General features: G+C 38.2%; 1 protein-coding gene across 1 annotated transcript in view; it reads right to left on the reverse strand.

Annotated features, from left to right (window-relative positions):
* CUNH4orf45 (chromosome unknown C4orf45 homolog) overlaps nucleotides 1–12,187 on the reverse strand; it is a 73,558-nt gene extending 61,371 nt beyond the window's left edge. The window contains exon 1 of the mRNA XM_015484366.2: nucleotides 12,055–12,187. Within this exon, the coding sequence (XP_015339852.1) occupies nucleotides 12,055–12,187 (133 nt within the window). The remainder of the gene's footprint in view (nucleotides 1–12,054) is intronic.
* Nucleotides 12,188–18,329: the final 6,142 nt, after the last annotated feature.

The raw sequence follows: 18,329 nt of genomic DNA on the forward strand, positions 1-18,329 counted from the left end.
TGATTTTAAAGAAAATGCTTTTAATTTTCCCCATTCAAACCCCCAGTATGATACTGACTGTGGGTTTGTCATATATAACCTTTAAGTTGAGGTTGGTTTCTTCTATTCCTAGTTTATTCTAAGCTTTTATTTGAAGGGGTGTTGAATTTTTCAAAGGCCTTTTCTGCATATATTGAGATGATCATGTGATTTTTATCTTTGATTCAATTTATGTGCTTGTATGATGCTTATTGATTTGCATATGTTGAACCATACTTGCATCCACAAATGAAATCAACTTGATCATGGTATATGATTGCTGCACCCTTTTTATTTTTTATTTTGAGACAGAGTCTTACTAAGTTGCTTAGAGACTTGCTAAGTTGCTGAGGCTGGCTTTTTTTTTTTGCATTTAGAGGTACAGAATTTACTTCAACTATTAAGGAGTTAGGTAGGCATTACAAAATGAAGCTTGTACACGTGCCAATCTTACTAACGTCACTTGAGCACAGATGCATATAGATACATATTGACGTCCAGTGCCTCAGGGTGGTGGCGTATCTTCTTCTAGTGTCTTAACATTTATGAGCTTGTATTTGACACTTCAGCAAAGCTTTACGCCAGGTTGGATGCGGTGGTTCACACTGTAATCTCAGTGGCTTGGGAGGCTGAGGCAGGAGGATCCCGAGTTCAAAGCAATTTCACAATGCCCTAAGCAATTCAGCAAGATCTTTAAGAAGAAGTGAACAAAACTCAGGAAGCTATAAAATCACCATATGTCAATGTGGTACATCATTTTTGTAGCTCACAATATTACTTGGACAAGTAATATTTTCATGGTATAAAAACACCTCAGAGCACTTTGCACCATATTTATTCGTTTATGGTTCCTTTGGAACTTAAATTCTAGGACAAGGCCTTTAATTTATTCAATGTTCTAGCCCAAAGACTATGGCGGGCTGCCCGAAGACATGGGCCCTTGACAATCCCTGAGGATGGTTTTGAACTTGAAGATTTCTTTCTTTCTTTTTTATTTTTATTTTTTTTTTTAGTTGTAGATGGACACAATATCTTTATCTATTTATTTTATGTGGTGCTGAGGATCAAACCCAGTGCCTCACACATGTGAGGCAGATGCTCTACCACTGAGCTACCACCCAAGCCCTTGAACTTGAAGATTTCTTGAGTCACTGGGATTACAGGCAGGCCCTTCCATGCCTGGCTATATATGATTTTTTCAATGTGCTATTGAATTTGATTTGTTAGGATTTTATTAAGAATTTTTTCATCTATGTTCATATCAAGGCTATTGGTCCATAATTTTCTTTTTTTGTTGTTATGTTATTATCAGGTTTTGGTATTAGAGTAGTACTGATTTTGTAGAACGAATTTGAAAGCATTCTTTCTCTATTTTATGGGCTAGTTTGAGGAGCATTGGCATTAATTCTTTAAAACTTTGGTAAAATTTAGTAGTGAATTAGTTTGTTTCTGGGCTTGTCTTTGTTTGGAGACAAGTGAATTAGTTTGTTTCTGGGCTTGTCTTAGTGTGGAGACGTTTTACTGCTACTTCAAATCATTGCTTGTTATTGATCTATTTAGTTGTAGTATGTACTCTTGGTTCATTTCCATAGGTCATATATTTCCAGAAATTTATCCATTTCTTCTAGATTTTCCAATTTATTGGTATATATTTTTAAAATATTTTTAGTTGTGGATGAACACAATACGTCTCTCTCTCTCTCTCTCTCTCTCTTTCTTTTTATGTAGTGCTGAGGATTGAACCCAGTGTCTCACACATGTCTCTACCACTCAGCTATGATCCCAGCCTCAGTGGTATCTTTTGTAATAGCTCCTTTTTCATTTCTAATTTTATTTATTTGGATCTTTTCTCTCTTTATTTTCACTAGTTTAGCTAAAGGTTCGTAAATTTTGTTTAACTTTTTAAAGAACCAAAGCTTTATTTCATTGATCCTTTGTACTGTTTTGTTCTTTTAGTCTCAATTCAATTTATTTCTGCCTGAAAGAAATAAAGATGACCTAAAAGTGAAAGAGGGAAGGGGAAGGGGAGCTGGAAGGAGGGGGCAAGGGAATAGAAGGGAGGGTGGACGTGATCAAAATATTTATGTGGACGTAGGGAAGCACCACAGTGAAACAGTTAACTGGTACAATTAATACGTATAAATAACTATAATAAAAAAGAGGAGAGTTAGGGTTTGTAAGCTATTATGTTTAATTTTATTAAGTCAATATTTATCATTACTTTCTCTAGAATGCCAGAGTTGTTCTATGAAAGTATCGATGCTGGCGGTGTGTTCTTTTTTAAAAAGAACATATTTAAAAACAATATATTTAAAATGTAGTGATTATAACATAATAATCATCATGTGCCCAGTGCAGTGGTGCAGCCCTAAAATCCCAGCAGCTCAGGAGGCTGAGGCAGGAGGATCAAGAGTTCAAAGCCAGCCTCAGCAAAAGCAAGTCAGTAAGCAACTCAGTGAGACCCTGTCTCTAAATAAAATACAAAATAGGGCTGGGGATGTGACTCAGTGGTAGTGTGCCCCTGAGTTCAATTGCCGGGGATGATGATGATGATGATGATGATGATATTGATGTAACTGTTCCCAATAAATTATTTTAAAGAAATGCTATGTTGTCAATAATTAAGAATGCAAGGAAATAATAAATGTTGGTGAGGATGTGGGGGTAAAGGAACACTCACATTCGTGGTGGGACTACAAATTGGTGCAACCAACCTGGAAAGCAGTATGGGTATTTCTCAGAAAACTTGAAATGGAACCACCATTTGATCCAGCTATTCCACTCCTTGGTTTATATCCAAAGGACTTAAAAACAGTATACTTCTGTGATGCAGCCACATCAAGGTTTGTAGCAGCTCATTTCACAATAGCCAAACTGTGGAACCAACCTAGATGCCCTTCAATATATGAATGGATAAAGAAACTGTGGTATATATACACAATGGAATATTACTCAGCACTCAAAGAGAATAAAATTATAGCATTTGCAGGTAAATAGAAGGAGTTAGAGAATATCATGCTAAGCAAAGTAAGCCAATCCCCAAACACCAAAGGCCAAATGTTTTCTCTGCTAAGTGGATGCTAATCCATAATTGGGGGCGGTGGGCATGGAATGAGTGGAGGAACTTTGGATTGGCCAAAGGGGAGGGTAAGGATGGGAGGGGACATGGGGTGGAATGAGATGGACATCATTACCCTAGGTACATGTATGTTTGCACAGATGGTGTGATCCTACTTTGCATACAACCAGAGAAGTTAAATTGTGCTCCATTTGTGTACAATGAATTGAAGAGCATTCTGCTGTCATGTTTAACTGATTAGAACAAATTAATTATTTAATTAATTTTTAAAAAGAAAGAAAATAAATGCTATTTTTGAGGTTTCCAGGATATTATATGTGAGATTATCTGATATATGACTGCTTCATATTCCACAGACACATTGACAATAGGTATCAAATACCTATAGCTGTGACCATTTTTTAAAAATCTGTAAAGTGGGGACAATAATATTTACACCACAGAGTTTCATAAGATTAAATGAAATAATTTATGTAAAGAATTTATGAGCTGGGGTTGTGGCTCAGTGGTACTGAGCACTCGCCTAGCACGGGTGAGGCCCTGGGTTTGATCCCCAACACCACATAAAAATAGATAGGTAAAGATATTGTATCCAACCACAACTAAAAAAATAAATTTTTTTTTAAAAAAAGAATTTATAATAGTGCCTATTTTAAGCAGTCAGTAAATGTTACATGATGAGAAGGAGGATGAACTGGTACATACATTCAACATGAACTGGTACATACATTCAACATGAACTGGTACATACATTACTGGTCTATGGTCATGTTCTTGTTTTAATTTTAAGACACATTTATAAAATGAATCAAATGTTGGCTATTTATTTGAGAAATTGGCATATGAAACCATAGTTCATTGTCTGCTTTAATCCAAGAATGCATTTTATTTCCTGAATTCCATTCTTTCAACACATTAAAATTGAAAAAATATTGCTGTGGTTATGTTGCCAGGACTCAAAAAATATTCATTAAAATCATGAATGAAGTAAATCTGAGAAATATTGCATTAGACATTAGATCATCCAACATTTCCTTTCTGCTCTGCATCTACAGCATAAGTTTACTGGCAAATGTCCAAAAACTGGCTCTCCAGGGGAAAAGGAAGTTTTAGCATTTACTAGTTTTTATGGTATAAATATTCCCACCATGGCCAATTTCAAACTACCAATGTAATGTCACTGAATATAAAGTTGGAAAGAGATGCTGTTAATAATCGACTCTGTCAAGCAGGTGTAAGCCGACTCCCACACGCTACTCTTACAAACACTTTCCTGATTACAGCATGGTTCATTCATTCATTATATCACTAGTTCTCAACATGTGCTCTACTGACTTATTACATAATCTCACCCAGGAATTTATTAAAAGTACAAAAATCTTAGGCTTTACCCACCTTATGTCTCCTGAAACAGAAACTCTGAATGTGGCACCTAATAGTCTGAGACTTAACAATTCCTCCAAGTGCTTTTAATGTGATTTTAATTAAACCATGGCATCATACGATTGCAGTTGGTTCTGAAAGGGTGGACATGCCAACCCAGCAGCTTACATCATAAATTAGTGTACCAAGACTAACAATGCTGGTGTTCTGATTATTTTTTTTAATATTTTTTAGTTGGGTTATTTTATTCATTTATTTATGTGTGGTGCTGAGAATTGAACCTAGTGCTTCACACATATGATGCAAGTGCTCTACCTCTGAGCCACAACCTCAGTCCATGGTGTTCTGATTCTTAAAAGCATTGAATTATGCACTGTAAAATTGCGAGTCATATATTTCTGGAATCCACATTGCTTGCCATGTTCATTGCAGCACTAGTCACAATAACCAAGAAATAGAAACAACCTGTGTCCATCAACTGATGAATAAATAAAGAAAACGCAGCATGTACATGCAATGGAATACTATTCAGCCACACACACACACACAAAAAGAATGAAAGCCTTTCATTTGCAACAACGTGGATGGAACCAGAGATCATTATGCTAAGTGAAATAAGCCAGGCAAGAAAGACAAGTACCGCGTGATCTCACTCATATGTGAAAGCTAAGAAAGTTAATCTCATAGAAGTTGAGAGTAGAATGGTGGTTACCAAAGGCTGGAGAGAACAGCAGGGGATGGGGAAAAGCTAGGGAAATAGGTACTAAGTTAGATAGAAACAAGTCTTCTGTGCTATTGCACAGTAGGGTGAATATAGATAATATTAATGTACTGCATATTTCAAAAGCTGGAAGAATTTTGAAGGTTTTTGCAATAAAGAAATGATAAACGTTTGAGGAAGTAGATAAGCTTAACCTGACTTAAACATTCAATGCACACATATATTGAAACATAGTATTGCCCAGTTAACATGTGAACTTTCATGTTAAAGTTAAAAATGAATTTAATTAAAAGGAAAAGAAAAAGGATATCAAGATATTGCTCTTGGGGGTAGGAAGGTAATTTTATCTTCAAATGTTCTCATGTTTTGGTTGCTGTTGAGAAGCTCTGAGAAGGGGCAGTTAGGAGCTACTGGCTATGATCTCTGGTGACTTCTGCAGTGGAGACCATGGGCAAACTTCCTGGGCTAACATTGACACATGTCCTGCTAACCCACTTGTATTACTAGTTGATTGTTTGGAAGTCACATTAATGCAACCCCAAATTCATTTATACCCTCCACTGTATTGGCAGAGAAGTACAGAGTTTCCGGCATGTTCTGGAACTTTGGACTGGTGCATCCTATAAAGGTCAATCTGGTGCCCTAGGTAGGGTTCTACCCCCAGCACAAGTTCATCCAACTGCCAAAATATCTTCAGTAACAGCAGCACATTTTATTTTTGGACATGTCTAACTTCTTCCATGCTTTGAACTGTAATCTGGCTTCCTGTACAATTCATATATGAGTCTGAATTCTGAATTCTGAATTCTAGTTAAAAATCTCTCATTGGATGCCATTTCAGATACTAGGAAGACTCACACTAGGCTCTTTTGCAAATCAGGCTTCTCCACTGTTTTCAGGTGTTCTTTATGTAATATGTTTCTAGGGCTCCATCATCCTTCCTCCTGATGCTCTTCAATTTATAAGTATTTCCCTTTAAAATGTGGCATGCACAACTCGAGTCAATGCTACGATATGGTCCAATCAAGGTAGAATCTGTTTGTTGAACACAGAGCTCTGTGATTATGTTAGTTCTGTCAACAACTGTGCTAAACTCTGGGTACATCTTGAGTTTATGATCAGCTACAAACTCCACACCAAACAATTACATAAGGCCTACTCCAATTGTTGATTATTAGCCATAAGTGTAAAGTTCATATTTATTCCTATTAAATTACAACCTTGTTTGGGGGACCTTTACTTCTAAAAGAGCAAAATCCATTATAATTCAAATTGTCATCTAATTTTTCACTCTTTCTTCCTCCTAGGTTTTCACCTTTAGCGCATCTCTCTCTCTCTCTCTCTCTCTCTCTCTCTCTTTAAAACCACTGGCAAAAGTATTGAACAGGACAAAGCTAACTCCTGCTCCTCTCTTTCAATCAATTAATAGCATTAAAGGTTAAAACGTGAATGAAATGTCTAAGTGAAGTACAGTTAAACATTGACTCTCAGTTGCCAATTTTACTTTCCTCTGACTTTCAGCTGACATAGACTGAGAAATGAAAATCTGCAACCCTTGTAAATAATTCCTAGGAAGCATTTAGAATGCCTAATAAGTATTTGATATTTGAAGTATAGATCCCCATTCTTTGCTGTGTGCAGAAGAAGATAGTTTGAGAATAGTACAGAATAATTTAAAATTTGATTTGGAATTAATTGAAGAATTTTGAGAGTTATACTATAAAGATAACCAGTATGAAAAAATTTAGATATTTTTGCACTTTGAGGAATTTTGTGTTTATAAAATAGTTCTTCACATGGCTTCTTAATTCTATTAAAATAATTACAAAGAAAAAAATTAAAAGATCTTTTACTTAACACAGAAGAAATCTATTAGTAGCTAATTATGTGAAATGTGAAGCTAAAAGCCAATAACATCATGATCACAAATACCGCAGTTCAATTCAGGCGTGGTCTCTGAGATGACATCTCATCTGATACTTTCAGAGCATCCAGAGAAAAAAGATTAGAAAATGTGCTTTCAGCAGACAGAGTGGAGGCACTGTGGGAGGGAGGGGAGTGGCTTTTTGCTTTTATACATGAATAACCCTTGCTAACCTAGCACCACTGCATGTCGATTGGTTCACTTTGTTTTGTTTTGTTTTTTTTGGCACTGCTGGGGATTAAATCAACAGTTTCACCTTCACACATGCTAGGCAAGTGCTCCACTTACTGAGAAACACCCTGAGCTCCCTTGAAATAAATTTTGATAAATTTATTCTGATATAAAATGGTACCAATGATCCTACTTATTTAAACTTCCCCTTCAAAAACAGTCTTGTGTATTATTGTATTACTGCTTATAGGAAAGCAAATTAACTTTACAAATTTAAATATGCAGTCAATAGGCCCCCTTCTATAATTATTACTCAGTAGCCACAGATTCCTCACAATAACCAAAATATCATATTTAAATGTCCTTAAAATGGGAGATTCTAAGAAATTGGAGCTCTGGTGCATTGCTGGTGGCAACATTAAATGGTGCAACTCCTATGGAAATTGGTATGCATTCTTCAAACAATTAAACAGAGAGATGACTTAAGACCTAGCAATTCCATTTCTGGGTGAATATCTGGAAGAAGTAAAGGAGAGGACTTGAACAGATATTTGCTCACCCAAGGTCCTAGCAGCATTATTCACAATGGCCAAAAGGTATGGAAGCAACTTGAGAGTCCATTGATGGATGAATGAACAAACAAAATATGGTACCGGAATATCTATTAGTTTGCAAGGGTTGCCATAGCAAAATGCCACAGACAGGGTGGCTTAAACAACAGAAATTTATTTTCTCATTTTGTGGAGGCTGAAAGTCCAAGATCAAAGTGTTGTCAGAAATGGTGTCTTTTAAGTCCTCTCTGCTGGCTTGTAGAAGGCCACCTTCTTGCTGGGTTCTCACACAGCCTTTCCTCTGTGCATGTACAGATAGAGAAAGCCCCGGTGTCCCCTCATCTTTTTAGGGACACCAGTTCTAACAGATTAAGGTCCCATCCTTGTTACCTCATTTAACATCAATTACTCATAAAAGTCCAAGTACAGTCACATTGGAGGCTAGAGTTTCAACATAAGAATTTTGGGTCAGGGAAGAGGCGGGGAATTCAGTCCATAACAATAGGCAATGGAATTAGACTTAAAAAGGAAGAAAATTCTGACACATGCTATGATGTGGATGAAACTTCAGCACATAATACTAAGTAAAATAAGCCAGTCCCCAAAGGATTCCATTTATGTGAAGTTCTTAGAGTTCTCAAATTCACTGAGAAAGAAAGTAGAATGGTGATTGCCAGAAGTCGGCAGGAGGGAAAAGTGGAGAATTAGTGTTTAATGGGTGCAGAGCTTCAGTCCTGCAAGACAAAAAAGTTCTGGAGATGGATGATGTTGATGGCTACACAACAATGAGAATGTCCTTAATGCCATATCTGTACCCTTGAAAAGGGTGAATTGTGTGTTAGGTTTGCTTTACCACAATTTTCAACAAATGAGTAAAACACTCTCAGATTATATTTAGTGTGTGACCCCACAGAGCACTCATTCTCAGTGGATCTATTTCTCCTAAAGCAAAAGGGAACACCCACTCTAACCATGTTGCCATGTTGTGCCTTCAGGCTACAACCACCAGCCTGAGCCCCTGGTTTATGCTTTTATCGTGTTGTCTTTTCAAAGGCATTTGATGGGTATTTCATCATTTGCCTTTCCATACAATCTTAAATTTTTGGTGTGAATTGCAGCTTCTTTTTTTCCCATGTATCATCACAGTGATGATAACTAAATTATAAATTTACTGAATTACGGAAAATCAGTTTGGGGACTTCCAAGTCCTGAAAGAATGTAAATGATTTAACCATATTGTCAGATGTTAATTGACTCTAAAAAAGCAGAAGTGGAAAGTCCCAGGCTGATTATGTCTTCTGTTTCTTTCCCTTCCTTGACTAATGTTCAAAAGTAGGGAATGCCTGGGTCCTAACACACAATAAATATTTGTGAATAAATGAATACATGTGTGTAGGCAAACTATAAAAAGAATTCCCCACAAACCAGTCATGTGCAGACCGCGAAGCATCACATTTTGGGATAGTATTACATTATGGCAAGAATAATTTCCCTTTTAAAATACAGTTGATAATTTTCCATGTAGACAGAATTATTTTTCAGACACAGCAAAACATTTAGAAGTGAAATTTGATTCCATATCACTTATTCCCTTCTGTAAATCAAAAACAAGAAAAACTGGGGCAACTTCGGCATATCTGTCTTTATGCCTTTACAACAGATTTTAATGCAAATGTTTCAAAATTTGCTAGACCAAGAGAAGAGAAAGAAGAGAACTGGGACAAACAAATTTAGATTTTGCAATGTTTTGCATTGGAATTTATACATAAATATGAATAATATATATTATAACACTGACATTAAAAAACCTAGAATTTTTTTGCAATTAGAATGAATGGTTATAACTGTTTAAAAATTGTATTAATGATTACTCCATGTATACCACTATTACATTGATGGATGAGGAGAAGGCAAAAGGATATGGTCCATCTCTCAGGGAGTATATAATCTATTAAAAAAAAATAGTCCTTTCTTTTTTTCCTTCCTTCTTTCCTTTCTTTCGTGTTAGGGATTGAGCCCAGGAACACTACCATTGAACTATATCCCCAGCTGTTTTTAATGCCTGTTTTTTTGTCTGCCCCTCCCTCCCCCAAACAAAAAAACACCAGACTCCTCCTCAAACCTGAAATCCTCCTACCTCAGCCACCTGAGTAGCTTGGATTACAGGAGAGCACCACAGTCCCTGTGGATAGTTTTACCTGCTACCTGTAATCCCAGCTATACTGGAGGCTAATGCAGGAGTATTGCAAGTTCGAGGATAGCCTGGACAACTTAATAAGACCCCATCTCAAAATAAAATAAAAAAGGCTGGGGATGTGGCTCAGTGGTAGAGGGCCCCTGGTTTAATTCCAAGGGCTGTGGTAGGGGATGAAATCCCACAGTCAAATACATGTGAAATGTGGGGTTGACAGTTTGTTAATTTTTTTATGAGAAATAGAATATAAAGCAGATTTCCAAAATCACAGCCAATCCATTAACTAGACCATTATGACATGCTATATTCTTATAAGAAAATCTCACAGTTCTCTACCTGCTTCAAAAGCTAATCATTGCTGGGCTGGGATGTAGCTAAGTGGTAGGGTTCTTGCCTAGCATGTGATAAAGCCATGTAAAAAGAAACAAAGAACTCTCAAAGATAGTCCTTGCACAGATGAACAAATTAAGGTGATGACCCTGGACCAATTAGCTGAACTCCCTATAGCCCACTTATCATTCTGTTCACAAATAATATATAGATAGATAGCTAATTACATTTGCTTCATTGGGATGCTACTTTTCTGTATTAATTATTGTTGAGAAAAATGCAACCATTTCAAAATTACATATCTTTTTCTAGTATGTACACACACACACACACACACACACACACACAGAGGGGATTCTGGGTCTTTTGTTCTCTTGGGGAGGCTCTCTAAATTGGCATCTCTTCTATATTTTATTTCTCCACCGTTTCTTTGGGGTTTCCTTGTGGCTGCAGCCTGGCTCCCTCAAGTTTGTTTGCCAGCTAAAAAGACTAAAGTGGGGAATCTTACTGTGCTTTCAATTTTGCCTTTTTTCTGAAGTCTATCCCCCCCACAAAGAGGCTGGGTGGGCAGCAGCTGAGCCCCTGGAGGAAGGGGATGGGTGAGATGCCTTCCCTTTGAACTTTCAGGGATTTGCTCCCATTACGACTCACAATGCACCTGCAATACTTAAAGCTTTTCCATTTCTACTAGAAAGCAAATCTGCCTCTTCCAAAGGAGCATAAGTAATCAACACCCTGGTCAGCTCTGTGGGGAATGAGGGGAGAGGAGGGGCCTGGGTGAATAAAACATGGATTGGATGGGAGGCAGCAGGTGGAAGCTCTTTATCCGAATTCTGTTTCTGTATGTTAGTCTCAGCAGTCCTTTAAAGTGATTTTTTTTAAAATAAATCATTGAGAAAATAGTGTTAGAAAATTTTGGGATAGAAAGGAAGGTACTACAAAGGACTCCTTTCCATCACATACCCTATTCCACGCAAAAAAGAAATAAGCAAAATTAGTGAACAATTATGTGTTCCTTCTACATTGTCCTTTTATGCTTGGATAATTATTGACCCAGTTTAGGAATAAAAAGTTATCTAGAATGACTCTCTGGATAGGAGAACAATCAGTCAAACATGTCAGTTAGTGCCTATGCATAGTAAGATAAAGAAAAACGCCTGAGACTGCAAACTTCTCAAGAACTTGTCAATCAGTTTAGTCCTTTACACTTGCTTTTTAGTGTCCTTTGTGTTAGGCTGGTCTTGGTGCTGAGACTGTATATGTCTTCTCTCCCTACCCTCCAAAGCAGGAACCAGCAAAAAAAAAAAAGAGTCCCAACAGTTTTGGTCTCCCAGCTAGAGCTGCCCCCAAATAGGCAGCTTCACAGAACTCTGCCTGTGATGTACCTACTGTGGACAGTCTACCAACACCAGCAGTCCAGGAAAATGATTGAGATGCTGGGAAACAGGCAATAGGCTAGAACCAACATGGACTTGAAAATGGTTAGAGAAAGAGCCTTGGTCCCTGAAGATAAACAGGGAGGTAAGACAGAGCAAGCAGTGGCACTAAAATAAGAATCACACAAATCACAAATCATACTATATCTGTTTCAGCTGTGGCTTGGGGTGTTCAGGACAGAATCAAAGTGGGCTTTAAAGTTGTATGACTAACTGGAACACAGCTACACCCATGTAGCTCTCTTACCTCCTCCAAACTCCCAAATTGGATGAATTCCAGTGGCTTCTAGTAAAAGCTGGTGCCTTTCAACATGGGGTTTAACACCACCTGGTCTGACGTCAGGGAAGCTGGATAAGGAGGTGGAGGTTGCTGTGGGCATGACTGTAGTCCCCAACCACAGCGTGAGCCTAGCACACCAGAGATAGTGTGCTTGCCGGCAACAGCACCTGTGGCCCGCACCAGCCTTCTGAGCACAGAAATAATACATCTGACCCACTTGAATCTAATGTATGAAATATGATATGTCAAGAGCTTTGTAATGTTTTGAACAACCAATAAAAAAAAAAGAAATAATACATCTGCTACTTCACTTCTGCCTTCCAAATCTCACAGAAAATGTTTCCTGTGGCCCAGACTATTCCAAAACTATATGGGGAATGGGATTCTGGGAATTGTAGTTCCAACTTAGCTCACATGACAACACAAAACTACCCTGTTCAAGTCATGGCAGAGAGTTCAGTTTAGCAATATTACTATGTTCTTCTTCTTACTTGTCCTTTATATGGATTTGACTCTAGTGTTAGGCAATATATATCGATCAATAATAGGAACTGAACAGATAGCTTATCATTGAACAAGGCAGAGAATATATTAAAAAATGAAAGATTTTATTTTAATTTTTACCCCTAAGCAAGTAAAACAGTTCAGAATGCCCCTTGCAAAACTTAAGGACATCCCTGAATTAACTGGGAACAATTTAGGATAACTTCAGAGCCTTCTTGGGTTTATAATGAACTCAACACATGGGCTTACGTGAGTTATCTTTAGTCAAGAGGAAAGAAAGAAAATAACATGGACCAACAACCATGAACCTTAAACCCAAAATCATAAAGCAGAGATTCTCAATCTCCCATATTGACTTGAAATTGAAGTTTCTTCACACTGGAGTTCACCCTTCATAATGTTCCATGAGCAGCAGGGAATTGTTTATCAAGGAATGATTAATGAGGTCCTTGATAACATGTAGATGCACATAAATAGCTTCTTACATTATAGTCTTCACATAAAACAAATCCACGCAGACAGACCATGTTTCCACAGCATGCCTCCGCCCCCCAGAAGCAGATGTAGAGTTCACACAGCATTGTGTAATTTACTGTGGATTTCTCATTTCAGTCTTTATCTTCTGAGTGGTTATGTGTTTAGGTCAATGATAAGCTTTCACTTATTTTCGGCTCAACCCAAGGGAGTCTAAGATACTCCCTTTTTTTTTTTTTTTTTTTAGAAAAGGGAAAAAAGCAATCTCTGAGATACGAAAGTGAGAATTTTGTTTGTTTTGTATCCATGCAGACAAGGCATCCCTCAGGGCATTTCTGCATCTCAAAGGGTTTGTGTGTGCTCAGGCACCTGCCTGCACACCCTGGGGGAGGGTGGCTATAGGGAAGGTGAGCATAGTTCAACAGTGGATCTTGTGTTCTAAGTGGCTACAGAATCCTCAGAAAAGGAAATTAATGTGATCTGCCACATCAATTCCTAGTATTGTGAGATGACAGGTTTGGGAGGTGTTTTTTTTTTTTTTTAACATCTTTATTTAGCTCACATGACTAGCATATCAACTTTGTTCTGTTGCCATTTTGTGGAAAGAAGACAGTGATAGCTACTTATAAATTGAGCTTTGAAAGACTCTAGAAATCTTTAAAGGAAAGAGATGTGGGAGGTATTTTTCCTTGCTCATAGCAGAGAATTTATCTAACTGAATGCTATCAGCATTTATTCACTAATCTTCCCTTAACTTCACATGGCTTTGTTTGCATAAGTTTTGACAACTCAGATTCCTAATTATCCTGTCATCAGTGCTATCATTCATTGGGGCTGAAAAACAGATTTCCTTTTTATATAATCATTTAAAAAAATAGTACAATGCACACTAATTTGAATTATACAAACATTCCCATCCTTTTCTTTTTTTAAAAAAATGTGGGCTTTTAAATTACTTTTTTTTAAAAATAAATGGTTAAAAACCAGGCACAGTGGCACACACCTGTAATCTCAGCTGGGGAGGCTAAGACAGAAGGATCACTTGAGCCCAAGAGTTTGGAGCCAGACTGGGCAACATAGCAAGACTCCCACCTCAAGGGAGAAAAAAATGAAAGAAAGAAAAAGCCTCTATCTTAGAGGTAAATTGGACCTTGAGGAGCAATATCGGGTTTGGGGACTGCAGCTTAGGGGTAGAGCATTTACCTAGCATGCGCAAGGCCCTGGGCTCAATCCCCAGCACTGAAGCAAAAAAAAGAAGAAATAGAATTGGAGCATGTGGGAGCTTCAAGGAGCAGAACATGTAGGGTTCCTATTACTCTCAGATCTGCTGACTTTCCCACAATGTGACACATGTAAGTTATTTTCCTGGTAGGCTTCTTTTTTTTTTTTTTTTTGGTGGTGGTGGTGGGGTACCAGGGATTGAACTCAGAGGCACTTGACCACTGAGCCACATCCCCAGCCCTATTTGTGTATTTTATTTAAACACAGGGTCTCACTGAGTTGCTTAGCGCCTCGCTAAATTGCTGAGGGTGGCTTTGAACTCTCGATCCTCCTGCCTCAGCCTCCCAAATTGCTGGGGTTACAGCAACTGTGCCTGTGCTACCATGCCTGGCTTGGTGTGCTTCTTTACCATACAGGTTTCACAGTTCCAGAAGAATTAGCTCAGAATTTGGAGTACAGGGCCAGACTTGGCATTCATCAAAGTCTCCTGTAAGTGGTTGTTAGAAAAATTACATTTGGAGGATCAGTGCCCTAGATTTGGAATTGTGGTAAGTTCAAGTTGCCTTCAGGGAAATTCTGATGGTTAATTTTGTGTTAAGTTGACTGGGCTAGAGGATTTCAGATATCTGGTAAAGTATTGTTTCTGAGTGTGTCTGAGAGGCTGTTTCCAAAAAACACCAAGATTTGTGTTGGTAGACTGAGGAAAGAGGTGCTTTCACCAATGTGAGTGGGCATGATCCAAGCTGTTAATGCCCCAGAGGGTGGGGGGGGGGAACTGACGGTGGAAGGGTAATCTTGTGGAACTACATCACTGATTCTGGTTCTCCAGCTTATAGACACAGATCACGGGATTTCTCAGCCTCCCTAATCACTTGAGCCAATCCCTCACAATAAACTTCTTTCTGTATATCTACATTTATCCTCTGTTTTTCTAGGAGATCATGACTAGTACAGAGAGTTTAGTGTTACCCATAATAGAAAGTCACAAAGGACCCAGAAACTGGATGTGACTCACATTTCATAGCACACTGTCTTTTTATTCCCTGGGTTGCTACCTCCTCTCCCAGCCATGCACTGGTGAGTTTTGATCACTGTTCAGTGAACCTGGAAGCTTCTACATTTGTTCCAGCCATGTAGGCTTGCTGGCTCTGCCCTCAGGTCCCCTCTTCTCTGTTTCTGGGGTGGTTCACTTGACTGCCAAGACAGAAATAGAGCAGATCTCCTCCCCCTCCCCCAGAAGGAGGTTTCCTAAGGTTGTGGTAGGTACTTTTCAGGGCCAGGGTCAGGCATCTTCCTGATTAGGGACTCCATCCTGCTCAGGCTCTGCTTGTAAATGGAGTAGTTGGACTCCTTGAGGCATTAGGTTCAACCTTGCGACCAAGCAGAAGTCACCGGTCTGCTCATTTCTTCCCCTCAAGTCATTACATCTTCTGCACTCTTGCAGTTTCCCCAGAATTGTCTCTATTTTAGAAGGTGCTGCCCCAAACACATGATCTGTCCAATGTGATGATTTGATATACGCTTTCATGCCATTGTTCTTGAGGAAGTGGATAATCATCTATGCACCTCAGCCTTTTTCTTGGGGTATATTTTTTCCACAAGGTGATATTGGTGGTCAAAAGGGCCTTTTAATAGGCACTGTGAAAGGGTTTACCTTTTCTGAGATAATTGCTGGCAATTGGCATTAGCAAGAGAGTGAGGCACTTTATCCTTTATCACTTGCTGTGAATGAAATTGACTAGGATCATACGCAGCAGGTGTCAAGGGTAAAATGCTTCCTCGCCAGAGTTCAGCATGTGCTTTTCTCTTCTTGCAGGAGAGGGAGGAAAGGAAAGGGAAATGGACTGAAGGTAAACAGACAAAGATGACACCCATAGTAAAAGATTTTCCACTAGAACACCCTAATGAGATATTTCTATTCTTCCTGACTATAGAATGACACTTTTCAACCAAGATTATATAAACTAGTGAGTAAAGTTTATAGGTAGAATTCTAAAATCTGCCATCTTTCCAGAAATTTTCTTTTGGGGGGGCGGGGGTTACCAGGGATTGAACTCAGATGCACTTGTCCACTGAGCCACATGCCCAGCCCTATTTGTGTATTTTATTTAGAGACAGGGTCTCACTGAGTTGCTTAGCATCTGGCTAAATTACTGAGAGTAGCTTTGAACTCATGATCCTCCTGCCTCAGCCTACTAAGCTGCTGGAATTATAGGCATGCACCATTGTGCCCAGCCAGAAAATATTTTTAATGGAACTTGTTTTTTCTTTAATTTTATTGAGATCAGGTTTACAGGAAAACCCAAAAGGCAGGTTAAGAAATTATTTTGTAGACTCAGGAGACTGAGTTTTCAAAGGATCCGTGTTTTCAAAGCCAGCCTCAGCAACTTAGTGAGGTCCTAAGCAATTTAGCAAGATTCTGTCTCAGAATAAAACATAAAAAGGGCTGGGGATATGGTTCAGTGGTTAATTGCCCCTGGATTCAATCCCCAGTATTCCCTTAAAAATATATATGTATATGTATTTTATATATATATATATATATATATNATATATATATATATATATATATATATATATATAGTGTGTGTGTGTGTGTGTGTGTGTGTATTTCATTACCAGCATGACAAATAACTTCATCCTCAAGGCCCTGTAGCCAGCAGTTTACTTGCATTGCTAGTGATATCTATCAGATGACAATAGTTAACACATATTGGAGCTTACCACATCCCAAAGTGGCAAATACTCTGCATGCATTAACTCACATAAACTCCCAGCCACACTATAGAGTAGATATTTTCCTGTTTAACGGATAGTAAAACTGAGGCACAGAGGTGCAGTTAGATTTTCCAAAGTCACACCTGTAAGTAAATGGTAGAGCCAGGATTGTTTAGAGCCTTGCTACAATGTGTGGTTCCTGAACCAAAAGCAGTCTCATCTGGGTGCTTGACAGATGTGTAGATTCTCAGGCTCACATCAGACCTTTGTAATCAGAATCTGCATTTTAATGAGACTGCCCAGGTGAATCATATTCACATTAAGGTTTTAAAACCACTTACATAATCTTAGATTATTTCTTCCTCTACCCTTTAAAAACCTACTTATGACTTCAGACATAGGGAAACAAAGTACACTTTGTTGGTTTTTTAAGAAAAAAGAATGGGCAGGGCATGGTAGTGCATGTCTGTAATCCCAGTGTCTTTGGAGGTTGAGGCAGGAGGATTACAAATTGGAGGCTAGCCTGGACAACTAGCATGACCCTGTCTCAAAATTAAAAATCTTTAAAAAGGGCTGGGGATGTAGCACAGTGACAGAGGGCTTACCTAGCATGTGCAGGGCCCTGGGTTGGGGTCTCCAGCATCACGAAAGAGAGATGGGCAGGGGGGAGGGGGAGAATGGGATTTTGACATTATTTTTCTGTCTTGTCCTTTTCCCAGCACCTCCCTCTCCCAGATCGTCATCCTCAAGGGAAAAAAAGTTTTTGAAAACAGTTGAATTTATATGAAATAGGTACTATTATACCCAAATTACAGCTAAGAAAATTAAATTCAGAAAGGTTAAGGGAGAAAGCCAAAATTGATGTCTAATTTTCAGTTTTTCGTCTTAAAGCAGGAACATCATTTCCATCTCTATTTCCTATTAGGTAGCACAGTGCTTAGCACAGAGAAAACAGTCAATTAATCTTTGGGTTTTTTCCACCCTAATTATGAGCACTTCACCTTGATTTTAAAAAGCGATAATAACAAAACCTACAAGGCATCAAGTTTGGAAAATTAAGACAAGAAGACAAATTCTCATCCCTTCATCTTAGCTCACGTAATAAAGGTGCTTGTTGTTCTCAAAGAAAAAATAATAATAATAATAATTTAAAACAAAAAGAGAAGTACTTGAGATTGAGACAAAGCTTTTTGTTGGAAACCCTCTTCTAAGAGGTTGTTCAAATGCTCTTCAATGTAATGGCAACAAATCATATTGGTAATCATTTGGGTGGTCAACAATTTAAGGTAGGATTGATTTGAAATTGCAGGCACCTTGAATAAGGC

The sequence above is a fragment of the Marmota marmota genome, unplaced genomic scaffold (assembly GCF_001458135.2).
Source record: "Marmota marmota marmota unplaced genomic scaffold, marMar, whole genome shotgun sequence".
Taxonomy (NCBI): Eukaryota; Metazoa; Chordata; class Mammalia; order Rodentia; family Sciuridae; genus Marmota; species Marmota marmota.